This window comes from Elephas maximus, chromosome 14, assembly GCF_024166365.1.
Source record: "Elephas maximus indicus isolate mEleMax1 chromosome 14, mEleMax1 primary haplotype, whole genome shotgun sequence".
Classification (NCBI taxonomy): domain Eukaryota; kingdom Metazoa; phylum Chordata; class Mammalia; order Proboscidea; family Elephantidae; genus Elephas; species Elephas maximus.
In genome coordinates, this window is record NC_064832.1 from 35,949,127 (window position 1) to 35,973,386 (window position 24,260).

General features: G+C 40.3%; 1 protein-coding gene across 3 annotated transcripts in view; it reads left to right on the forward strand.

The window, feature by feature from the left end:
* Nucleotides 1–21,197, forward strand: part of TSC22D1 (TSC22 domain family member 1) — a 154,551-nt gene extending 133,354 nt beyond the window's left edge. The window contains exons 1-3 of one of the 3 annotated variants that reach the window (XM_049852935.1): nt 15,948–15,997; nt 17,059–17,110; nt 18,245–21,177. In XM_049852935.1, the coding sequence (XP_049708892.1) occupies nt 17,108–17,110; nt 18,245–18,502 (261 nt within the window). In that variant the 5' untranslated portion in view covers nt 15,948–15,997; nt 17,059–17,107 and the 3' untranslated portion in view covers nt 18,503–21,177. Of the gene's footprint in view, nt 1–15,947; nt 15,998–16,275; nt 16,653–17,058; nt 17,111–18,244 lie in introns of those variants that run through there. The other 2 variants (XM_049852934.1, XM_049852926.1) reach the window with 2 other exon arrangements.
* The last annotated feature ends 3,063 nt before the right edge of the window (nt 21,198–24,260 follow it).

The following is a 24,260-nucleotide window of genomic DNA, read 5'->3' on the forward strand; positions in this document are numbered from 1 at the left end:
AGACATCATTTGCATTGGGCCAATCTGCTGCAAAAGACTTCTGAAGTGTTAAAAGTAAAGGTGTCACCTTGAGGACTGAGGAGCACCTGACCCAAGCCATGGTATTTTCAGTCACCTCATATGCATGCGAAGGTTGGACAATGAATAAGGAAGACTGAAGAAGAATTAATTGATGCCTTTGAATTATGGTCTTGGTGAAGAATATTGAATATACCATGAACTGCCAGAAGAGCAAACCAATCTGTCTTGGAAGAAGTACAGCCAGAGTGCTCCTTGAAGTGAGGATGGCCATGTTATCAGGAGGGACCAGACCCTGTAGAAGGACATCACGCTTGGCAAGGTAGATGGTCAGCGGAAAAGAGGAAGACCCTTGACAAGATGGATTGACACCATGGCTGCAATAATGGGCTCAAACATGGCAATGATTGTGAGGATGGTGCAGGACTGGGCAGTGTTTTGTTCTTTTGTACATAGGGTCATTATGAATTGGAGCTGAGTTGACGGCACCTAACAACAACAACAACTTCCAAATATTTTTGCCTAGGCAGATCTCTCCTAAGTTTCAAAAACATGTTTCTCACTGCCTGCGGTGTCCTGTCAATGCCATTGCCCAGAACCAGTTCCTCCTCCACCTGCAGCATCCTGGCTAATGTCATCATCTTCCACCCATTCACATAATCCAGAAACCTGGATGTCATGCTGCCGCCCTTACCTCCAGCCAGCCAATCAGTTCTAGCTCCTAATTATCTTTTGAATCCATTCCCCTTTCCCTCTATCTCCTTTTTGTCCATTAGTAGTTCTGGTCCTCATTATTTCCTTTCTTTTGTTCCAAGTCCCATCTCCTGTAGTCCTGTACAATGTGGTCAGGATGTTCTTACTAAAACACAGATCCCATCACATCACTTGCCTGCTTAAAACCCTTTAGTGCGGACACCCATTGCCCTTAGACTAAAGTCCAGACTCCATTGCATGGCTTCTGAGGCCCCAGCCTGTCTTCAACCTTTTTTCCTCCTACTGCTTCTCTCTACTAACCCCCAACTTTCTAGTCCCTAGCCACACTCAACTCCTGATAGGCCTCCAAACTCAGCATGCTGTTTCATGACCCAGACTTTTGCCTGGCCCTGCCCTCTCCATGGGGTGTTCTCATTCTCTTTGTACCAATTGGAGAACTACTTTTTTTTCAAGCCTCAAAGGGTGTCTTCTGCTCTCAGAAGAATTCCCTGGCTTTTTTCTGCTAACCATCATTCTTCCTTATACCCAAACTATACCAGATATCACATGCCTTCCTCAACTAATATACCTCCCCACCTGTCCCCCAGACATGAAGGCAGGGACTGGTTCTTACTCATCTTGATAATTTTAGTGCCAAGTCTAAAGTTCCTGGCCTTTCATGGGTGCTTCATATTTAATAAATGTGAATAAATGAATGAAGGAATGCCTGAAGAGTTAATGTATAGAATTAATGTTTATTCTAGTTTATATTCTTCTAGCTAAGATATATTGACCATTTCTTTCACAGTTGGCTTCAGACTTAAATACTGAAGATTGACCCTAATAATCACTGTAAATTTCCATTTCATGCCCCATTGACCTTAGTAGTTCCTCTCACTACATTATTACTGTCATTATATTGCCTCCTTACCCTTACTTAATTGTGAATAGAGGAGACTATAACGATGTCTGAATCACATTGTGGGTAAGAGCTGGGAAGGAGATCCAGGGTGATGACCACTAAGACTAAACAGCTGTGGGGCTGTACTGGGACACCACGGAGGTTCTCAGAGTGATATGCTGCTTAGGCCATTTTCTCCTTTTACTCCTGGGCCACAAACCTTGGGAATGTATCCTGCTTTCCTTCTTTAAAGTGAGCGTCACTCTTTATGGACCACTTGGACCTCTGGCCCTTCAGCTCTTGAGGGGTCTCAAGGAATACTACTAGGCTTATGGGAGCACAGTTTGAAAGTCATTCTCAGTCATGTTCACAATGTTACGTGCCTTTCAGCAGGCTGTGTCTCTGGTGGCCTTGCTGCCACTGCCCAGGGTCACTTCCTAGTGACTGTAGAACTTGCTTATACTGGGACCTGTCTGTAGTCCTCATCTGCCTCTCCAGGATCATGATAGGAGGCTGTGGAGGGCCCATTCTCACCAAGAACTCAACATCTCCACTCTGGACAAGGTAGAGAAACCCTGCAGCCAGGCTGCCCAGCTCATACGCTGTGTCGGTCTCTGGGTTTGATCTCTACAGTCTCCCAGCCGGTTTCTTCATCTGTAATGTGGGAGGCTCCAGATGATTACTAAGGTTCCACTGGGATTGGAGAGAGGGATCTCCACTTTATGATCTCTTTACTCTGCCAGCTCTGATACTCTTTCATTTAGATCTATACGTCTGAATCTGGAATACCTGGCCTGTACCTCCTGAGGAAGGTATATTGAATCAGAAGTTGTTCTCTACCCATCTTTGGAACCTTAGTATCTTTTGGGGACACTTAATGTCTTTGAAACTCCATTTCTAAACATATAAAATAAGGAAATTAGAACAAGGTGATCTCAAAAGCCCGTTTGAGCTCGAAAACTCTGAAGAGAGCGTAAAGAAACAGTTAGGCACCAAGAAGTCACAGAGCTAGAGCCCAGAGAGACCATAATATGGAAATGTACCCCTTGATCAAAGCAGAAGAGATTTACTAAACACTTGCCGTATCCCTAGCACGCAGAGTCCTGGTTCCTGACCTGTTAACGCTTATCTAAGCCTGTACTACATGAGACATTCAGTAGCTATGTAATAGCCTTGAATTTGTCTTCACCTTTGTAAATAAAACTATTCAGTTGAGCTTCACCTAATTGTTTTAGGGCCATCAAGGGACCGACTAAGTGGTTTTTTATGCATAGAAAAATGTTTAATCTGGTTCCTACTGACTAGTCTTTCTCTATGCCTTATCATTGTTATATCTTCTAGAATTTACATGGAAAATTAGCTTAAGGTAACTGGTTATTTTTAAAATTGAAAGAAAAACCTGAAGCATCTATTTTTCATGGCTATGCCAGAGTAAGATAGAAATAGTATTCAGCTTTCATAGGAGACATACACGAGGCTCCTGAAATAGAAAATCATCATCAGGACATCTTTTCACATCTCAGATGTTTTATATAGAATATCATTTTGCTTCTAAATCTGTAATGCCTTTTTTGTCTGTGGCTCCTTATTTTCATAATTTACCACCGTTAAGCAGAAGTGGCAAATTATGAAGAAATTTGGCTTTGAAGAGCCTATAATTTTCATGAAGATGAAAACTAAAGTAAGAATGCTAACCTTTGAATCCTAATGCTTAAAGACATTGAGTCTTTTTAGCATATGGGCATTTTTTTCGAATTCGTGGTTATGTTAAAATAAGGCAAAGAAAATGTAAAAACAGTTGTGAGAGAACTAGAAATTTTTTCTATAATTGTAACAATAAGTTAAAAGTAATCATAAATGTTTAGAGAGAGAAAATATACAGAAAAAATATATTTACTAGATTATATACTGTATATGTTGTTGTTGGGTGTTGTTGAGTCCACTCCGACTCATACCAATTCCATGTGTCAGAGTAGAACTACCCCATAGAGTTTTCTTTGCTGTAATATTTATGGAAGCAGATTGCCAGGTCTTTCTCCCCTGGAGCCACTGGGTGGGTTCAAACCGCCAACCTTTCATTTAGCAGCACCAGGGCTCCTTATATACTGAATATATGTTTATATAAATAAAAAGTTGTATCTAAATTTATTAGCATTTTGTTAGGATCTTTAAAATTCTCATACTTAAAACATTTTTTTTTTAGTCTTTTAATATTGATACGGGATTTAGGAAACGTATTTTCAATAAATCTAAGTTAGTTTTTCTGCAGATAATCACGAACAAACTCAATAGCTTTAAAAACAAAGCAAAATTACAATTTAAAATTCAAGGCCCTGTGATTACAGAACAATCACTTACTTATGAAATAGGCATTTTTAGGTCCCTTCAATGAAAATGATTAAGTCCTTGGATTATATCTTTTTTGTAGTTTTTTTTTCTTTAAAATGTTTTTAACCAAAATAATGCATGTATGTATATAAAGATAAATAGAATACATAGAAAAATATTAGCTCCTTTTTCATTCTCCCCAATCTGCTACCTAGAGGCAGCCACTTCTTATTTTCATTTTTAAGGTATAATTTACATACAGTCAAATTTCCCTTTTAGTGTACAGTTCAGTAACTTTTAACAAACAGTAGAAGTAACCACTACCACAATCAAGATATAAAAAAGTTTTCCATCATACCAAAAAATTCCCCTGTCCTGTCGCAAGGCCTTGGCAACCTTTGATCTAATTTCCGTCCTTATAGTTTTACTTTTCTAGGATGTCATATAAATGGAACCATACAGTTTAAGGCTTTTTGAGTTTGACTTCTTTCACTTACCATACTGTATTATTTGAAATTCACTCATGTTGCTGCCTCTATCAGTAGTTCATTTCTTTTTATTGACTAATTCTGTTGTATGGATGTACCACAGTTTGTTTATCCATTCTCCAGTTCAGTGGCATTTGGGTTGTTTCCAGTTTGGGGTGACTCTAAACATTCACATACGGATTTTTGTGAGAACTTAGGTTTTCATTTCACTTGGGTAAATAACTTGGGTTGAGATTACTGGGCCTTGTGGAAAGTGTATGTCTAACATTATAAGCAGTTGCCAAAGTGGTTACAACATTTTGCATTCCCACCATAAATATATGAGCTTTCCAGTTGCTCTGCATTTTCATCAACATGTGGAATGGTCAGTTTTTTTTTTTTTTCTTTTAGTCATTCTAATAGGTTATCTCATTGTGGTTTTAATTTGTAACTCCCTATTTTTTTTTTTTTAATGATTCATGGAAAACCCTGGTGGCGTAGTGGTTAAGTGCTACGGCTGCTAACCAAAAGGTCGGCAGTTCGAATCCACCAGGCACTCTTCGGAAACTCTATGGGGCAGTTCTACTCTGTCCCATAGGGTCACTATGAGTCGGAATGGACTTGACGGCAATGGGTTTGGTTTTTTTAAATCCATTTATCTTCTTTGGTAAAGTGTCGGCTCAAGGCTTTTTGTCCGTTTTTTTTTTTAAAGGTGGGTCGTTTTCTTAGTATTGAGTTTTAAAGAGTTCCTTATATATTTTGAATATAAGTCCTTTATCAGATATGTGACTTGCAGTTATTTAGTCTCAGTCTATTGCTTGTCTTTTCATTCTCGTAACAGTGTCTTAAGGAGGCTTTCAATTTTAATGAACTCCTATTTATCATTTTTGCTTTTATGGATTGTGTTTTTTGATGTCATATCTAAGAAATCTTTGCCTAACCCAGGTTCCAAATATTTTCTCATACAAGTTTTATAGTTTTGGATTTTACATTTAGGTTCCTGATCTACTTTATGTTAATTTCATATAGTATGAGGAATTAATCAAATTTTTGTTGTTTTGTTTCTTTGCATATGGCTACCCAGTTGTTCCAGCACCATTATTTGTTGAAACGACTGCCTTTTCTGCATTGAATTTCCTTTACATCTTTCTTGAAAATCTAACCTCTCCACTCTGTTCTACTGCTCCATTTGCCAGTACCACACTATCTTAATTAGAGTAGCTTTATAAGAAATCTTAAGATAAGGTAGAGTCCTCCAATGTTGTTCTTTTTTTGTTTTTCTCAAAATTGGCTTTGTTGTTCCAGTTCCTTTGCTTTTACATATAAATATTAGAATCAGTTTGCCAATTTCTACAAAAAATTCTTCTGAAATTTTGATTGGAACTGTATTGGATCTATACATCAGTAGTGGAAAGGAGGGACTGACATCTTAACAATATCGAGTCTTTCAGTTCACAAACATGGTATATCTCTTCATTTACTAGATCTTTCTGATTTCTTTCATCATTGCTTTGCAAATTTCAGGGTATAGATTTTATACATATTTTGTAGATTCATACCTATCTCATTTTTTTGCTATTATAAATGGAACTTTTTGAAAATTGAATTTTTTATTGTTTATTGCTAATACATAGAAATATAATTGGTTTTTATATAATTAACACATTTTGTGATCTTGATAAATTGCTTCTTGTTAATTCCAATAGTTTATTTGTGGATTCTTTGGGATTTTCTACTTAGCAATCACGACCTCCATAAATAAATCAAACCAAACCCATTGCCATCGAGTCAATTCCAACTCATAGTGGCCCTATAGGACAGAGTAGAACTGCCCCATAGAGTTTCCAAGGAGCGCCTGGTAGACTGAAACTGCCAGACTTTTGGTTAGCAGCCTTAGCACTTAACCACAACACCAGCAGGGTTTCCTACCCATGAATAGAGAGAGTTTTATATCTTTTTTTTTTTTTCCCAACCTAGATCCCTTTTCTTTCTTTTTCTTCCCTTATCGCACTGGCCATTACCTCCAGTATGATGTTGAATAGGAGTGCTGCAAGTGGGCATTCTTGCCTTGTTTTCAGTCTTAGGAGGAAAGTATTAAATCTTTAACTATTAAGTGTGATGTAATCTGAAGGTTTTTTGTAGATGCCCTTTACCAAGTTGAGGAAGTTGCTGTCAATTCCCATTTTCTTGAAAGTTTTTAATCATGAATGGGTGTTGAGTTTTTTCAAATGTTTTTTCTGCATCTGTTGAGATGGTCTCTGTATAAACCCCCAGGTGCATGTGTATATATACATACATATTTATTTAAGTCTATTGATAGGGTAAATTACATCGATTGATTTTTTGAATGTTGACCCAACCTTGCATTCCCATGGTAAACACTACTTGGTCATGTATAATAACCTTTTGATATATGTTGTATTATATTTGTTAAAATTTTGTTAAGAATTTTTACATCAATGTTCATGAGGGCTATTGGTCTATAGTTTCCTTTTTCTTTAGTCTTTAGTTTCTTTTTGTAATCTTTTTGGTTATGGTATTAGAGTAATACTTGCTGGCTATGTAGAGTGAGTGTAGAAATGTTTCCACCTCTTCAGTTTTCCAGAAAGTTGTTGCAGAATTAGTATTATTTTTTCCTTAAACGTTTAGTGGTATTCACCAGTAAAACCATCAGGGCCTGAGGTTTTCTTTATAGGAAGATTATTTAAACTACGAATTTGATTTCTTTAATAGATATAGGACTCTTCAGGTTATTTATTTCTTGAGTGAGCTTTGGTAGTTTATGTCTTTTTAGGAATTTGTCCATTTCATCTAAGCTGTTAAATTTATTTAAGTAAGTTTTGATGTATCATGTTTTTATTTTAATTTGGCTCAAAATACTTTCTAATTTCCCTTTTGATTACTTCTTTGAACCATGAGTTATTTAGTGTGCTATTTTGTTTCCAGATAATTAGAGATTTTCCAGATAATTATGTTATTGATGTCTAATTTAATTCCATTGTGATCAGAGAACATACTTTGTGTCTTAGGCTAGGTTCTCTAGAGAAGTAAAACCAGTGAAGTGTGTAGAGAGAGAGAAGGAAAGAGAGAGAGAGAGATTTATCTCAAGGAAATGGCTCACACAGTTGTAGAGCCTGGTGAGTCCCAAGTCAGTGGGTCAGGTGTAAGGCTGGAAGCTTCTCCTGACTCAAGTAGTTGTAGGGGCTGACGAACCCAAGATCAGCAGGTCAGATGGCAGGCTGTGGCTCACATCCCAAGAACCAGAGGTCATATGATGACGAGCCAGATCCAGGATCCTGAGCAAGCAAGCAAGCTTTGCCAGAACGTCCATACATATATTGGATGGAGGCCACACCCCCAAGGAAACTTCCCTGAAAACTGATTGGCTGGTCACATCATGGACGATGACTACATCATTATATAACTGCCAGACTACATCATTACATAACTGCCAAACCATTGAGAATCATGGCCCAGCCAAGCTGATACACAACCTTAACCATCACACTTTGTATGCTTTGAAACTTTTTAAATTTATTAAGACTTGTTTTAAGGCTCAGAATATGGTTTATCTTGGTAAAAATTCCATGTGTACTTAAAAAGAATGTGTATTGTGGTGTTGTATGGAATGCTTACAAATATCAGTTAGGTCAAATGGTTGGCAGTGTTATTCAAATGTTCTGTATCCTTACTTATATTCTGTTTATCTGTTCTTTTAATTATTAAGAGAGGGTTGTTGAAATCTCTAACTATAATTGTGGATTTTTCTATTTCTCATTGCAGCTCTCTCAGTTTTTGCTTCATATATTTGAAGCTCTATTGTTAGGTGCATAAACATTTAGGATTTTTATGACCTCTTGATGAGCTGACCCTTTATCATTATGAAATGACCTGTATTCCTGGTAATATTGTTTGCTCTTTAATCTTGTCTTATTTATGTAGTCGCTTTCGATTTTTGCTAACATGGCATATCTTTTTTTCATCCTCTCATTTTACCTATTTGTGACTTTATACTTAAAGGTTGTTTCTTGTAGGGAGCATATAGTTGGGTCTTGCTTTTTTTTTAAATCCCTTCTGACAATCTCTGCTTTTTAAGTGCTTAATTGAGGCTATTTACATTTAATGTGATTTTTAAAAATTATTATTGGATTTAAATCTACCATTTTGCTCTTTAGTTTTTATTCTATTCCTTATTCTACCTTTCCTCTTATTCTGCCTTCTTTTAGATTGTATATTTTCTTATGATTCCATTTTACCTCCTTTGTTAGGTTGTTAGCTGTAATTCTTTGTATTATTTTAGTTGCTCAGAGTTTGTAATATGTACGTCTTTAACTTTTCACAATCTACTTTCAAGTAATATAAGAACCTTACAAAGTATACTTTCCTTCTCCCCTCATACCCTTTGTTCTGTTTTTGTCATACATTTTTCTTATACTGTACTGTTGTGTGCCGTCGAGTCAAATCTGACTTATAGTGAACCTATAGGACAGAGTAGAACTGCCTCATAGTGTTTTGTAGGCTGCAAATCTTTATGGGAGCGCGTTGCCAGGTCTTTTCTCCCAGGAAGCTGCTGGTGGATTCTAACCACCAGCCTTTCAGTTTGCAGCTGAGCTCTCACCCACTGTGCCACCAGAGCAATCTGCCTCTGTAAAGATTACAGCCAAGGAAACCAGCATGAGGCAGTTCTACTCTGTCACATGGGGTTACTAAGAGTAGGAGTCCACTCAACGGCACACAACAACAACATAGCTCTCCCATATATTGTTATCATATTTGCTGTAAGACTGTTATCTTTAATTTTTTTATTGGATACCAGACATTGTGAATTACTGGGAATTAGATATGTTTTATTGAATATCCTTGAGCTTTGTTTTGGGACTACATTAAGTTATATGCAAACAGTTTGATCCTTTCAAGGATTCCTTTAAGTTGCTTTACATGGGATCAAAGCACCTTTCAGTCTAGGTTAATTTTTCCTCACTCCTTGATCAATATCTGGGACCCTGGTGGCGTAGTGATTAAGTGTTTGGCTCCTAACCAAAAAGTCAGCAGTTTGAATCCACTAGCCATTCCTCAGAAACCCTGTAGGGCATTTCTACTCTGTCTTATAGGGCAGCTATGAGTCGGAATTGACTCAACGGCAACAGGTTTGGTTTTTTTGGTTTTAGGCAATATCTTTCTGAGTACCAGGTATCCTGTGTATTATGAGGCTTTTCCATTCAGACTGGTGGTAGCACTGACTATTCCCAACCATGTGTGATTTCTGAAAATTGTTCTGCCTGCTTCTTTTGGGTGTTTTTTTCCCAGCCTCAACAGTTTCCTCACATGCATGAGTTGATAAGTACTCAGCTGAAACCTGGGGGATGGGGGACCTCTGCAGATTGCTCTCTGAGTACCCTTTTCATCTATTACTTTAAAATCTTCTTAATCAAAATAATACATAAACATACATAAAGATCAAATAGAGTTGATAAGTACTCAGCTGAAACCTGGGGGATGGGGGAACCTCTGCAGATTGCTCTCTGAGTACACTTCTCATCTATTACTTTAAAATCTTTTTAATCAAAATAATACATGAACATACATAAAGATCTAATAAAATGAATAGAAAAAATTAGCAGTTCCCTTTTTCACTCCCCAAAAATCTATTCCTCAGAGGCAGTCACTTTTAACTTTTAGTTATGTTTTTTCTCATATTTACCTCCACATTTTTATTTAATATATTTGTACTGGAAAGCCTGGTGGCATAGTGGTTAAGTGCTACGGCTGCTAACCAAAGAGTCAGCAGTTCGAATCTGCCAGGCACTCCGTGGAAACTCTATGGGGCAGTTCTACTCTGTCCTGTAGGGTTGCTATGAGTTGGAATCGACTCGATGGCACTGGGGTGGGTATATTTGTACTGCTTTTTTATTTCTTACTTTTTCAATTTTAGATGTTATTTACTCAAGTTGTAACAGATTAGGATTTAGCACTTTTAAACTATTCCTAGTATATATTTTCTTCCAATAAAGTTAAATTATTAAAGTTAAATCAATAAATATTTTAAAATTTAATATAATCATATAAGTTTTAAGAACTTATCTTTTTTTCTTTGTATTGTTTCCTGGAAAACTGTCTTTTAACTTTTTTAACTGCATCAATAGATCTGTCCTATATCTATCATTCCAAGCCCACTACTGTCAAGTTGATTCCAACTCAGAGAGACCCTACAGGACAGAGTAGAACTGCCCCATAGTGTTTCCATGGCTGTAAATCTTTGCGGAAACAGACTGCCACATCTTTCTCCAGATGGATGGTGGATTCTAACTGCCAACCTTTTGATTAGCAGCCGAGCACTTTAACCACTGTGCCACCAGGGCATCTCATACCTATCTGTAACAACAAAATACACTGACTTCAGTTCTGACTCACAGGAACCCTATAGGACAGAGTAGAACTACCCCGTAGGGTTTCCAAGGAGCGACTGGTGAATTTGAACTGGTGACCTTTGGGTTAGGAGTCGTAGCTCTTAAGCAGTATGCCACCAGGGTAAAAAAAAAAAAAATCCAAAAAACCCAAACCCGTTGCTGTCGAATCGATTCAGATTCATGGCAACCCCTGTGTTATAGAGTAGAACTGCTCCATGAAGTTTTCTTGCCTGTAACCTTTGTGGAAGCAGATCACCAGGCCTCTCTTACACAGCACCACCAGGTGGTAGGTTCAAACTGCCAGCCTTTAGGTTAGCAGCCGAGTGTTTAGCTGTTTGTGCTACTCAGGCTCCTTTAGCTCCCTCTAAACCCCTGCAAATGGTCGGATGCATCAGATAGTCCGTCTATTCTCTCCTTCCCCCCTTCCCCAAAGCTTTCCCTCCCAAAGTCCTCCATCTTCCTGCACCATTACAGACCAGTTGCTGCTTAGGCTTGTCTGGCAGCTGAGAGTTCCCTTCACCATCATGCTGCTGATTCTCTGCCCTCCTTGCCAGTGTTTGAGTCCCTGTTTCTTATTTCTCAAGTCTTCCTTTCATTGATTCACTCCTCAATTTTGGTTGCAGAAATACCTGAAAATGTTTTTATTCTATGCTTTACACTCAATGGTAGATGGTTTGGCAAGTATAGAATTCTAGATAAAAAATTTTTTCTTGGAATTTTAAAGACATTTTCTCCATTATATTCTGGCCACCAACAAAACCATCCTGATGCTAGTTCTTCACAACTTTTTTTTTTTCCTCTTTGGAAGCTTTTAGGATTTTCTCTAGATCCTTAGTGGTCTCAAGTTTCGTGGCGGTGGGCTTTGGTGTAGGGCTTTTTAAATTCATTTTGTTGGGCATCTGGTCATCTCTTTTAATCTGGAGAACTTGTGCCCTTTAGTTCTGGAAAAAAATCTTAAATTGTTTCTTGTTTTCTGTTCTCTGTTTTCGAAACTCGTACTATTTTGATATTTGACTTCTTAGATTTGTCCTTTAAGTCTCTTACCTTTTATCTCCCAATGTCCATCTTTTTTTCTTTTCTACTTTTCGGAAGATTTTCTCAACTTTATCTTCCAGTCTTTCTGTGTAAATCAGTGAAATTTAAAATACGCTTGAATGTAACAGCTTTTTCTTCATTTGATTTCTTTGTCATTGCTTCTTGTTCTGACAGTATGTGGGCCTCAAACATGTGTCTTATTTAAGAAGGCCTCTCACTGCTCTTGTTTTTCTAAATAACACCTCTGATGAACTTGTAGCTTTACCGCAGGTGTATTTCTTACCAGCAGTATTGTGTTTGTCCAAAGATCAAACTTCACTTTTTAGAATTAATAGCCTAACGAGGACTTCGTTGCTTACATTATAGGACCAGCTATATCAATCTGGGAGAAAAGGGCTCAAAATATTGTTAACATCTACTACATTGCCTTATTCAGGAAAATCATTGAAATATTCTCAGGCACTCTTGACTGGCAATGTCAACCCTTTCAAGAAACATCATTTTATCCTATTACCCATGGGTAGATTTTGTTCATTAATGTATATTATGCTCCAGGGTGCCCAGTTAATTTGATTTCAGATAAACAGCCAATATTGCATGAAGCATACTCATACTAATACATTATTTGCTGTTTCCTGAAGTTCACAGCTAACTCGGAGTGCTGTATTTTTATCTGCTAAATCTGGCATCCCTGCGCTCAGTGCCTAGTGAGACTGAGCTAGAAAAGCAGAAGTGGCCTGAGAGTCCCTAGACAGCTATGCTTTGGTTAGGTGCAGCGTAACGTGCCTCTCTCCTGGCAGTCACTTTAAATTTGCAAGGAGTTTGGACAGGGGCAGTAATAGGTCATCCTGTATGACTGGTCGATTCCCAACCGTGCCTCTGTTGGCCAAGTCAGCACAAGTGTGGAAGAAAGGTATGTGCTGCTGAATTGGAAACACACAGGCCCTGCCCCTGCCCTGCCCCTTCCTCCTGTTGTAGTGTGCTTACTACCAGTAAGCAGAGGTGACTGAACTAGAAGCCAAGTAGGGTTAGTCTTAGACAAAAAAAAAAAAGGGCGCTCCAATTTCACTTTCAAATATATCTGGAGTTAATGAAAACCTTACGGATCACAAAGCTCTGATCCGAAACCAATCATGCGGCGGCGGGGGGGCGGCGGCCAGGACCAGGCAGCGTTTCTTTCCGTTGCACGTGGGGTTGCCATGAGTTGGGGCGACTCCAGGGCAGCCAACAACAACAACAAAAAGCTCTAGTTAAAGAGCTGTTTTCACCCAAATCGGGACTGTCCAGGCTGTTTCCTGTACTGCAGGTTTCCCACCTAAGTGAGACCTCCTGATCGTGGTCAAGTGCCCTGAACATCATCCATCCTTTGGGGGTCTTTTCTGGTGGCATTGTAGTGTTTTCCCTCCTTTCAGCAAGTCTTCATGGACACTTGACAAGTAGATGTTTTGTCTTGCAAATAGAAGAACATTTGAAAGTAATTCCAGTCATTTGTGCCTCAGACATTTCTGACCCAAGGGTTTTTCCTATGGCACTTTCCTCCATTTCCTTTGCCTACTTTTTTTAAATTATGTCTTTTCAGTTTTGATATAAAATCCCAGTTTTGAAGAAGGTAGCACATAACCTAGGGCTATATTTCCAATCTTTTTTTTTTTGGTTACATATCCTTTGATCCAGCAAATTCTCCAGAAATACAGACACGAGTGTCAAGAATGTATGTACAAGGATGTTTCTTGCCATTTTATTTAAAATAGTAAAAGCACTGGAGATGACCCCAATGTCCTTCAGCAGGGAAATGCATTAAATAGACTGTGGTTGCTTCTGTTTGCTTCTGTGGCTTAATACAATGGATGAGTAGTTGAAATGTTTCAAATATAAAAACCCAACCAGCTTCTGTCTTTCTGTGCTGAAGAACAGCATAAATCAGTAAAACTCAGTGAATTCAGTATGGGCAGTCCCTGGGTTATGAACTTCTGACTTACAACTCGTGCTTACCCTGTAATATTATGCAAATCTGCCCTCACTTGGAAAGGACTGAACCAGCCCCTACTGGCAACCAATTCTTCGTCACAGCGACCTTCACCTGCTGCACATGCAGCTTTTAAATCACTGAAAAGGCTTCCTGAGCCTTTTCTTACATGAAAGTAAGGCTGTAATGCTAAGGAAGAACCCTCCGCACCTGTTCCGACCTGCCACAAACTCAAGGTCCTGACCAGGGACTGTCTGTAATCTTCCTAAACTCCAGCTAGTCATTTAAAATTCTTTTTTTCATATGACCTTAGAGTTTTTGGTTTTCAAAGCTCTTTCTATACCTTAAAGTGATGCTTTCTTTAAAATGTTTCCTATGGAGTTGGCATTCAGTTAAAATATGTAAGTGGACTTAAGCATACATTTGGTTTTAGTCACAACTTTACGTTTTTAAAATATAAAAATTATCATGTAGTTAATAATAGATAATTCTGTTTAGCACTGATACAGGGGACCACATGCCTACTTTCCAAATAATTACGATTTTTTAAGCTTCCACTTACTGTCTGTTTCCTTTCCTGAAAATGGGTGTCTTTCTTAAAGAAATTTGTACCATATGAGATAATATATATTAAAAATGTTTTGTAAATCATAAGTATGCTAACAAATATTTGTTACTTAAAAGTAAAGCCTTAAATTTGGGGGAGTAATAAGAAACTTACAGTGAAAAAGAATGTTATTAGTTTATAGTCAGTCACACTTTGGTGTGTTGACCCAAGAGAGAATGACTCTTTATCGTCTACGTCCAACAGTTTTGGTCCCTAATCACTTTGGACAGTTTCTAAAACCAGATGGACTCTGCCAGCACTGGGTCAATTTAAAAGAATGTCCAAAGGCTCTGATGGCAATTTTAGGAAAGGATGCTGAGACAGAGAGAGGAAGAGGGAGAGAATGAGAATTATATATACATAAATAGAATATATGTATTCTATGATCAAATTTCATATTGGAACTGTTTGCCATGGCATACACGTTGATGGCTTAGAGAAGCCTCCCCGAGGACTTTGTAGATTTCTGCTTGTTTTTATAGTATCCTGCCATTAGAGGGCAGTATTGTAGAGGTTAAATATGCCTGCCTAAAAATACTGACTCGCAAACCGTTTATAACCTACTATAATCAAGCAAACTTTAGGCCTTAGATTTATAGTATATTAAAGTATAACCTCAATTAAAGCGTCCTTGCAAATATTTTAAATTAATAAAGGAAATTTTGTAAGGGGTCAGGCTATTTTACACTCCATTCAATCTCTTGATTTTGGTTGGGAGAAGGGAATTATTTGGTCAGTGTGGCCCTGAGGGTGAAACGGAGAAGGGAACGCTTAGCTGCATCTGTTGATCACTTAGCTATTTAAAAAAAAAATTTTTTTTTAACCGCCGGTAAATTCCTTTTTCTACTGGTTCTGGACACTGTGAATGGGCAAGAAGACTAACTTCAAGGAACTGTGTTTTGTATACAGTTTACAATAAGTAATTTTCAATCTCTCTGATGTAAGATGAGGAGTTTCATAGGATTGAGTCTTGGTGGAATTTCCACTTTCAAAAGCTTGCCTTCGGGACTTACTGAAAATAAGGCTATATAGGGTTCAGCCTGTGGACTTGACTTTCCTAGCAATGGATGGAAGAAGTCATATTTAATTACCGGTGAGAAAGTATTCATAGGGCTGTGTGTGTGCAATTTTAATGTTTATAGCACTGGGGACAATTTGAGGACCCGATTTCATCCAGTGGATCCCTTTTGGACTCAATTTATATATGCCTAGCAAAGAATATATGATGTTTTTTGTTTTGCTTCTACAAGTAATTGATAAATTCATGGAAAGCTATTATCTCTCAAATTGCAAATATGATTTTTCCCTCTAAAACCCCCGGCTTAAAAAAATAAAAGTGTTAGTACAGTACGGTTGTTATCCTTAAAAGTAAACCCTGCTATAAAACCCTCCCATTACTGCTGCCTGGAAGATACCAGATGATTGAAATCCAGACACTCGAGCTCCTGCTAGTCTTTGGCGGTGGGACTGGGCATGCCCAGTAGCGCAGACGGGTCTGGTTGCAAATAGGAAGCTCCCGCCGTTCTGCAGCCGCGGGGACAGCCAGCTCCGGGACGGGGTCTGACTTCCTTAAACGTAAGCACGTGCGAGGCCCCGATCGTATTTTTTCAGGGACCCTTGACATTTTGTGCCGAAGCGCTCGCCCAGCGTTCGGAGGAACCGTGGAAGCCCCGGGCTGCCCCGCACCCGAGCCCACCGAGCGCGGCCTGAGCCAGCCCACCCGAGGAGCGGGATCGGGAGATGGGGGCGGGGAGCGGGGAAGGCGGGTAAGCGGGAGGAGGGCGGGGGAGGGCGGAGAGGCGGGTCCAACGGCGTGCCGGCCAATCGCCGCGGCTCCTCCCGGCATATATTTTGCACGAAGACTGGGAGACCTGGTCTATAGCAGTGGAGCTGGGCTGCAGACCTGCCGGCTTACTCGCACAGCCGTGGGATCCGCATCTCCCCGGGATCGCCAAGCCCTAGAAGCCGGGTCTCCTTAAATTAGGGCTGGCGATTTCTGTTTCTGGGCTGCAGAAAGCTAGACGATTTTATCTAGCTCAAACAAGGCTGCAGGTGTTCCCTTTTTTTTTTTTTTTTTCCGCGAGGGTGTTTTTGGCTGCAATTGCATGAAATCCCAATGGTGTAGACCAGTGGCGATGGATCTAGGAGTTTACCAACTGAGACATTTTTCAATCTCTTTCTTGTCATCCTTGCTGGGGACTGAAAACGCATCTGTGAGACTTGACAATAGGTAAATGTCGGCTGAGATAGTTCCTTTAAATTTACGAGTGAGAGATTTGTAATAATGCAGGTGAAAGCTAGCCAGGGGAATTCCTTTGTCCATTGCTGAGAGACTACAAGTGACATGGATGTTGCTTTGCGATGTGTTCAGAATAGCCTCTCCGCAGGTCTGGGCAGAGAACCGGCTTTTACCACGTTATGTAATTTAGTCCTTTGTGGCTCGCTGAAGTAGGGAAATGTCTGGATATTCGTTAGTCAGAGAGTGGCTGGTGGCGGTCGTGATCTGTTACTTACATACCGTTAAAGAATGTTCAAAAAATGGTGCTGGTAACATCACAGAACTGGGAGATTCTGTTTTTACCTTGGATGTTTAAGATGAATTCCATTCATCCATGATCTTTTCCCCTCTTTTCCAGCTCCTCTGGTGCAAGTGTGGTAGCTATTGACAACAAAATCGAGCAAGCTATGGTATGTACCGATTTAAGATGATTCGTACAAAATGTGGGCACAGCACTAAAAGCGAGGTGTCTCGGGTTGGAACCCGTGCATCCGTAAGTTAAGCTGATGGGGACTGCTCTTCATACATTGAGAAATGCCGGCGCTGTCTCCCTTTCACCAGCATAAAGCCACATCCCACGGCTGCCGTGGAAGGAGAAAGGGGCCCTGAGGGCATGGAATGTTCTCCTTCCCTGTAGGGTTGCGCGGAGATGTCCCCTTGGGCCCGGGAATGGAGAGGGGATTGCGGCCGTCGGCCTCCACCGGCCGCGGGCGCGTCTCCGGCAATGTGGCTGTACGGGGAGCCGACGGCTTGGCCGGTGGTCGGGGGCGCCGGGAGGAGCCCAGAAGTGGGGCGCTCAGGGGAGGGGCCTTCTAGACCTGCACAAACGGACCCCCAGGGCCGCAGGCTGCCGCACAATAAAGGAGAATCGGAGAAAAGTTTTGTTTTCTCAGCCTCTGCCTGGATTTCTCCTATTTTTTATTTCCGCCTTGGCTGTTCTTTGTTATTGGAGCAGCGCCTGTGGCTCTTCTCACGGGATTCTCTGCCCGCTGTTGCTAGGCAAACTCCGAACCTTTAATTCGGAGCTATAAATAACTCGGGCCCCCATTGGCTGCGAGGTCTGCCCAGGTTTCTGTGATGTCAGCTTAATCACGCAAAGGCTGTGGGGGTGGAGGGAGGAAAATGCGGCAACAGGCTCGGTAGGAACTGGCTGCAGCTGGTGCCGAGGGTGGCGGCTCCGGGCGGCAGGGACTGACGGAGTGGGGCGGCCGGCTGGCCACGCTCGGGTCGGGAGGCGCGGGGCCCCGAGGCTGGAGCGCTCAGCACGCTTGGCCATCTCCAACAGGAAACCGGACGGTGCATACCTGTCTAACGTCTCTAGAGAAGGCATAGACTTTTAAGAAGCTCGATCATTGATACATTAAACTTAAGTATCGTGCAGTCGTGGTTGTACTCAGTAGACGAACCCAAAAGTCGCTTCCTGAACTTTAAAGGCAGGATGTGTAAATGGTTAGGGAGAGGCAGGCAAAACAATGCTTTAGATGTCTAGAGTCAGGAGAATAGTGAATAGTGAGTTAAGCCTTGTTTTTCTCTCCCTTTTTCAGGATCTGGTAAAAAGCCATTTGATGTATGCCGTGAGAGAGGAAGTGGAGGTTCTCAAAGAGCAGATCAAAGAACTCATAGAGAAAAATTCCCAGCTGGAGCAGGAGAACAATCTGCTGAAGACGCTAGCCAGTCCTGAGCAGCTTGCCCAGTTTCAGGCCCAGCTGCAGACTGGCTCTCCCCCTGCCACCTCGCAGCCACAGGGGACCACACAGCCCCCTGCCCAGCCAGTGTCCCAGGGCTCAGGACCCACCGCATAGCCCCCGTGCCCCCGCAGAACTGGCTGACGCCGCCGTCTGAACTGAACCGACCGGACCGGAGAAGATGTACTAGCGGGAATCCGCCTCCACAGTCACCCATTTCATTGCTCGCTGCAAAAGAGACGTGAGACTGACATACGCCATTCTCTTTTTTTATTTTTTCCCCAGTATTAAACACTCACATGCTTTTGGCTTGAAGAAGTTTCCTGGTTGGGTGAATTGAAGGTTAATGAGAGAATGAGCATGGATATACTGGGACCTTATGCAGCTTGGCAGATACCTGAGAAATGGTTTGATTCATGCTGAGGAGCTGTGTGCCTTTCCATCCCTGCCCAGCTCCCCACCCCCCACTTCAAGAGTTCTCTCCTGCTTGCAAGTAGTTTAATCCATGGGGTTATGAAGCAGTGGAGTTCCACGTGGACTGGCCTCTCTCCTCTTCTCCCCCCAGGAGGCACTTGAAAGGGAGGTTAAAGACTGTATAGTCTCACCTATACTGAGGGGGCATACAGTTCATTGTACAAATTGACTCCTGTCATCAAAATCCATAAACAACAATAGTCCTGTGCCTCTTTCTGAAACAGTGAATGACACATAGCTATTAGAGTGACTGAATGGTGACAGGTAGCTGGGACCTAAGCTATCTTTACCATGAAGGTTGTTTTGCTTATTGTATATTTGTGTATGTAGTATAACTATTTTGTACAATAGAGGACTGTAACTACTATTTAGGTTGTACAGATTGAAATTTAAATGTTTCATTGGCTGTCTGAAGAGGTGTGGATTGTCTTTTATATCTGGATCTACATGTAAAACACTACATGAAGAAAACCACACCTGAAGAAATTGAAAGACTTGGCACAGTTAGTCTCTTTGTGTAATCTGAAATCTTCTAGCTGCTGGATATCCTGAAGTAAATCCCTGTTTGCTGAAGTCTTTTGATTGAGCTGGTTGAATACTTTGAAAAAATGATCAGTTCTAGCTAATGAAAAGAATTTCCCAGTAGGAGTTTCTGCATATTACCTGTATAGTAGTTATAATGCATATGTTTTTGTGCATGTTCTCTACACAGTTGTAAGGTGTCACTGTATTTAAGTGTTGCACTTGTCAACTTTCAATAAAGCATATAAAATGTTGATAAACAAGTGTTTCCATATTACAGTGTTAATGTAATTGCAGTCATTTCCACTAATGATTCAAGGTCAAGTTAGAATAGTAAAACCCTGAGGGGAAGTGAAAGGGCTGGACAAAATAGGAGTGCAAGTAGATTGAGTATAAATGTGAAAGGAAGTAGACATTGCATTGTTCAGCCAATAAAGGAAGAAATAGCAAAGATGAGCTCAACGCTTCTAACTAGTTATACGGCCTGGGCAAGTCACTTCACCCATCTGGGCTGATGGAGGGGACTGAAAGAATCTCTGAGTTTCCCTTTGGCCTTAAAACTCTAGGAGTCCATGAAAATCTTAATCTTCAGTGTTGACTGAAATGAGAGGGGAAGAACCTCATTCTGCGTGTAATTCCAATAAGCAGCTCTAGGGTCAAAAGATGGAAATTATAGTGATTTCAGTTTAAAGAACTGTCACCCTGAGTTGGGATGTCTTTCCTAGAGTGGAGTAAGTTTCCAGCTCCTGGAAATGCCCAAGCAAAAAACAGGATGCTTCTTGTCTGGGGTTTGCAGAAGGGTTTCCTGTACTGGATATGAGATGGGAACAAGTGAGCAAGGAAGTGCCTCTCAGTTGGTTCCTATAAGACTGTAAAAAGGATTGAAGTGAAAATTGAGAGCACCGGAAGGCATTATTGGCACCTAAGGAGTGAGCCTGCGGCTCCCCTGCTCTAGGAGCAATGTCAGCAAGGTGACACAGTGACCTCAGCAACAGCCCCTCCCCACCATGGCAGTCCCAATGGGGCATTCCCAAGCTCCAAGGCCTACCTAAGCTCTTGGCAGGACAAAGCCTTAACTTGGAATCCTTCATGTCTTTAATGTGGAGCTTGTGGCAGAGTGATAGGTGTGTAGAACCTAGAGCTCCCCGAAAAGAATCACTGGACAGTGTGCAGCTTACAAGGAGCCCTGGTGGTGCAGTGGTTAAGCACTCGGCTGCTAACCAAGAGGTCGGTGGTTCAAACTTATCAGCCACTCTGCAGGGGAAAGATGTGGCAGCCTGCTTGCATAAAGATTTATAGCCTTGGAAACCCAATGGACAGTTCTACTTTGTCCTATAGAGTTGCTGTGAGTAGCAATTGACTTGACGACAATGGGAATGGAGCTTGGTGCATCTTACAAGGCTCAGAGCGACTAGTTAGATGGTGACACAGGCCTTCTGTTCAAGCAATAAAGAGTGCAACTGCTGACTGCCAGAAGGCTCATGGCACTGCCATCAAGACGTTTGGGGAATTTAAAGAGGCCTTAAGAAAATCTTTGTCATGTTAATTTGAAGGTTATATAACTTTGATTTAAATAAGGGGTTACCTGTACAGTAATTGCATTTCCTTTAAAAAGAAAACTAGAGTGAATAGCAATCCCTAGCTGTTCATCTTTTATTGTTTTTAACAAAGCTCTTCAATACCAAAGGTGGTAATTGTCAAAACTTTGAAAAAATTCATGTCAGTGTATTAAAATAGTGGTGAACTTTCCTCTCCATTTAGTGGAATTTGGAGCTTTGTTTTATTAAAAATGTGAATCTCCCATGAAATCTTGGAAGGCGAATATTGTATGTGAAATTTGATTTGAAAATACAGTTAAAATCCTCTGAAAAATCCAAATAAGAATGAATTATTAAAATCAAAAGCTGTTTTTCCACAGGTGTTTCTCATTTGAGTAATTACTAAATGGATATTCCAAGTAACTGATTGACTTATATATTTTAGGTAATTTTTAAAAGGTGATTTACTACTTGCTTACAGACCTGATTAGGCCTTGTTGGCCTGGAGGTTATTACATAATTGATTACATCACACTTGTGTTCTGTGGAGAAGGAGAGATCGCCAAGGGGGATGGAATGTTGTCCCAGCACTGGGTGGTGATGACTTCATCACTTGCAGCAGGACAGACGGCCATTCAGAGGAGAAGCAGAAGGAATTTGACAATTTTAATGAAGGCCTGGTTTCTGTTTCAAATTAGCAATGTTCATAACTTAGTAATTCTGCATCCTTTTTTTTTTGCTTATTTTAAAAGCAAAAATTTATTTTTTATTATGTGATGAATATGCAATGCCAACATCAATTTTCAATTTGTCTTTACACAAGGAAGAAATTTATAAAAGTTCGTTATAAGGAATTAGAAATGAAAGTTAATTTCAGTGCCAGTACTGCTTTGCCCTTGCTTTATGTAAAGGATGTCATTTAAGTGACCAGGGGCCTGTCAGTGTGTCTGCTTGCAGATGTCAACTTCAAGTCCATTTGGGACTGTAATAAGGGCATAAGGAATAAAAACAGAAGCAGAGAAAGTTTCCTCCATCTTATATAGAATTGCCTGAAAATGGAGAGGTGTGTCCAGCAATAGAACCTGGAAGCAGACTGTGTGGTAAACTTCTTGAGTTGGCGTGTGGGGGAAGAACACCAAGCTGAGAGTCAGACTTGGGGCTGCCTGGCCTGGCCCTGCGGTAACTCCCTTAAAACAGGGACCTGTTACCTTCATGGGGTTTTTGTAAGGATAATGCTGGGACGCTGGAAGCCCAGAGAGTGGTTCAGCGTAAGTAATCAATGAGTGTTTGACCTTTGGGCGAAGAATGGAACCTCTCTGACCTACTTCCTCATCTGTAAAACAAAGGAGTTGGATCAGATCACTAAGATTCTGTCTTACTGTAAAATGTTCCAATCCTGTGGTTTTATGATGGCTTTATTCTTTGATTTGGGGGAGGAGGGGAGTGTTGTTTTATTCATTTTTTGGACTAAAATGTCTGACTGACAGTTTGTCATACTGTGCTGGCTTGCATATTGCTGTGATGCTGGAAATTACGTCACTGGTATTTCAAACACCAACCCATGGTGGATAGGTTTCAGCAGCTCGTCCAGACTAAGACAGACTAGGAAGAAAGGTCTGGTGATCTGAAAATTAGCCAGTGAAAGGCCTATGGATCACAACAGGACATTGTCCAATATAGTGCCAGAAGATGAGCTCCCTAGTTTGGAAGGCACTCAATATACACAGTGCTCGGAGAAATGGACTCCTGCATAATCTATGATCACGAAAATGGCCCAGGACCCAACATTTTGTTCTGTCGTACATGGGGTCAGACGAGTCGGAAACAATGGCAACTAACAACGTGATTTTAATGCTACCTCTACCAGTTACTACCTAAGTGACCTTGGGCAAGTTACTTAATTTGTTTATCTCTGTTTTTCCTCACACTTAAAATGGGTACCTGATATCTCCATAGGATCTTTGTTAGAATAATGCTGGGATGCCGTAAGCACAGAGATTGATTCAAAGTAAGTATTCAGTGAGTGTTAGCCATTACTATTATGCTTGAGTCATTCATCCTTTTGTTTACATTTTAATTTTGTATTTTTTATAGGAATAAACTGTGGCAGTTGTATTTTCTAATTGCTGATTTAGCATTTGATAATGATAATGATTGTTTAAATTTTATTTTAAAAACACGTAAATATATATATATATATATATATATATATATACACCCTTTAGAATATGGATGGAAATGTACCATTTCTTCTGTATCTAGGAAATAATACCTAAAGGCAGCTATTACACCTATAGCGTTAGAGAAGATATTAGTTAGGAATCGCCCATGTTTGCAAATAATATTGGTGGTAGTAAATAAACAATTACAGGTGGGTAAATATATCTTAAATTATTAAATTCATCATGGAAAAAGCTCTATGTAAAACAGTGCAATGGAATGCCTGGCTGTGCCAAAGTCACGGGCATTAGTGACCAGCAATCCCTAAAACTAATGGGATGTTCAGTGATCATTTTCAAATGTGCAGAACTCCTATAATATATATGTGTGCTTCAGACCAGGCATTTCAGACACAAATGCCTCTAAGACCTGACAGAAGTTCCTTGAGAAGTGAAAGACAATAGGAAGTGGTGAGCTCAGCTCTTCTGGGGATGGTTGTCAATTCCATCCAGTTGTTGCTATATAGAAATTCGAGCACCATGTTGCCAGATCTAGTTTTTCCAGGTCCAGAAATTGGGGTTTCTGTTTGAAAATTCCCGATTTGTGAACACAGTAGATGAAACAAAAGCTAACATATGCTATCCTGATTTATCCCACCACCCCTGAGTTTTCACCCCCTACTTTTACAGTAGCTTCTGGTTGTCTCAAGAACCAGATTCCTGCCCTAAACGGCCATTCACCCTTCAACTCCAAACAAAACAAACTTTTTTTTTATTTTAATTTTTTTAATTAATTTTGTTGTTGAGAATATACACAGCAAAACATACACCAATTCAAGTTTCTACATGTACAATTCAATGACACTGATACATTCATTCTTCGAATTGTGCGACCACTCTCACCTTCCTCTTCTGAGTTGTTCTTCCCCGATTAACATAAACTCGCTGCCCCCCTAAAGTTCCTCTGTAATCTTTGGAGTTGCTGTTGTCACTTTGATCTCACATAGATCACACATTTTTGGCTTAAATTTTAAAGATTATCTCAGGGCAGTATTTTCAGGTCTTCATCCAGAGAATATGGAGTCCATGAAAATTTGAAATTGTTTTGCATTTTCCCCCTTTTGGTCTGGATTCTTTCATAGAATCTTTTATCAAAATGTTCAATAATGGTAGCCAGGCATC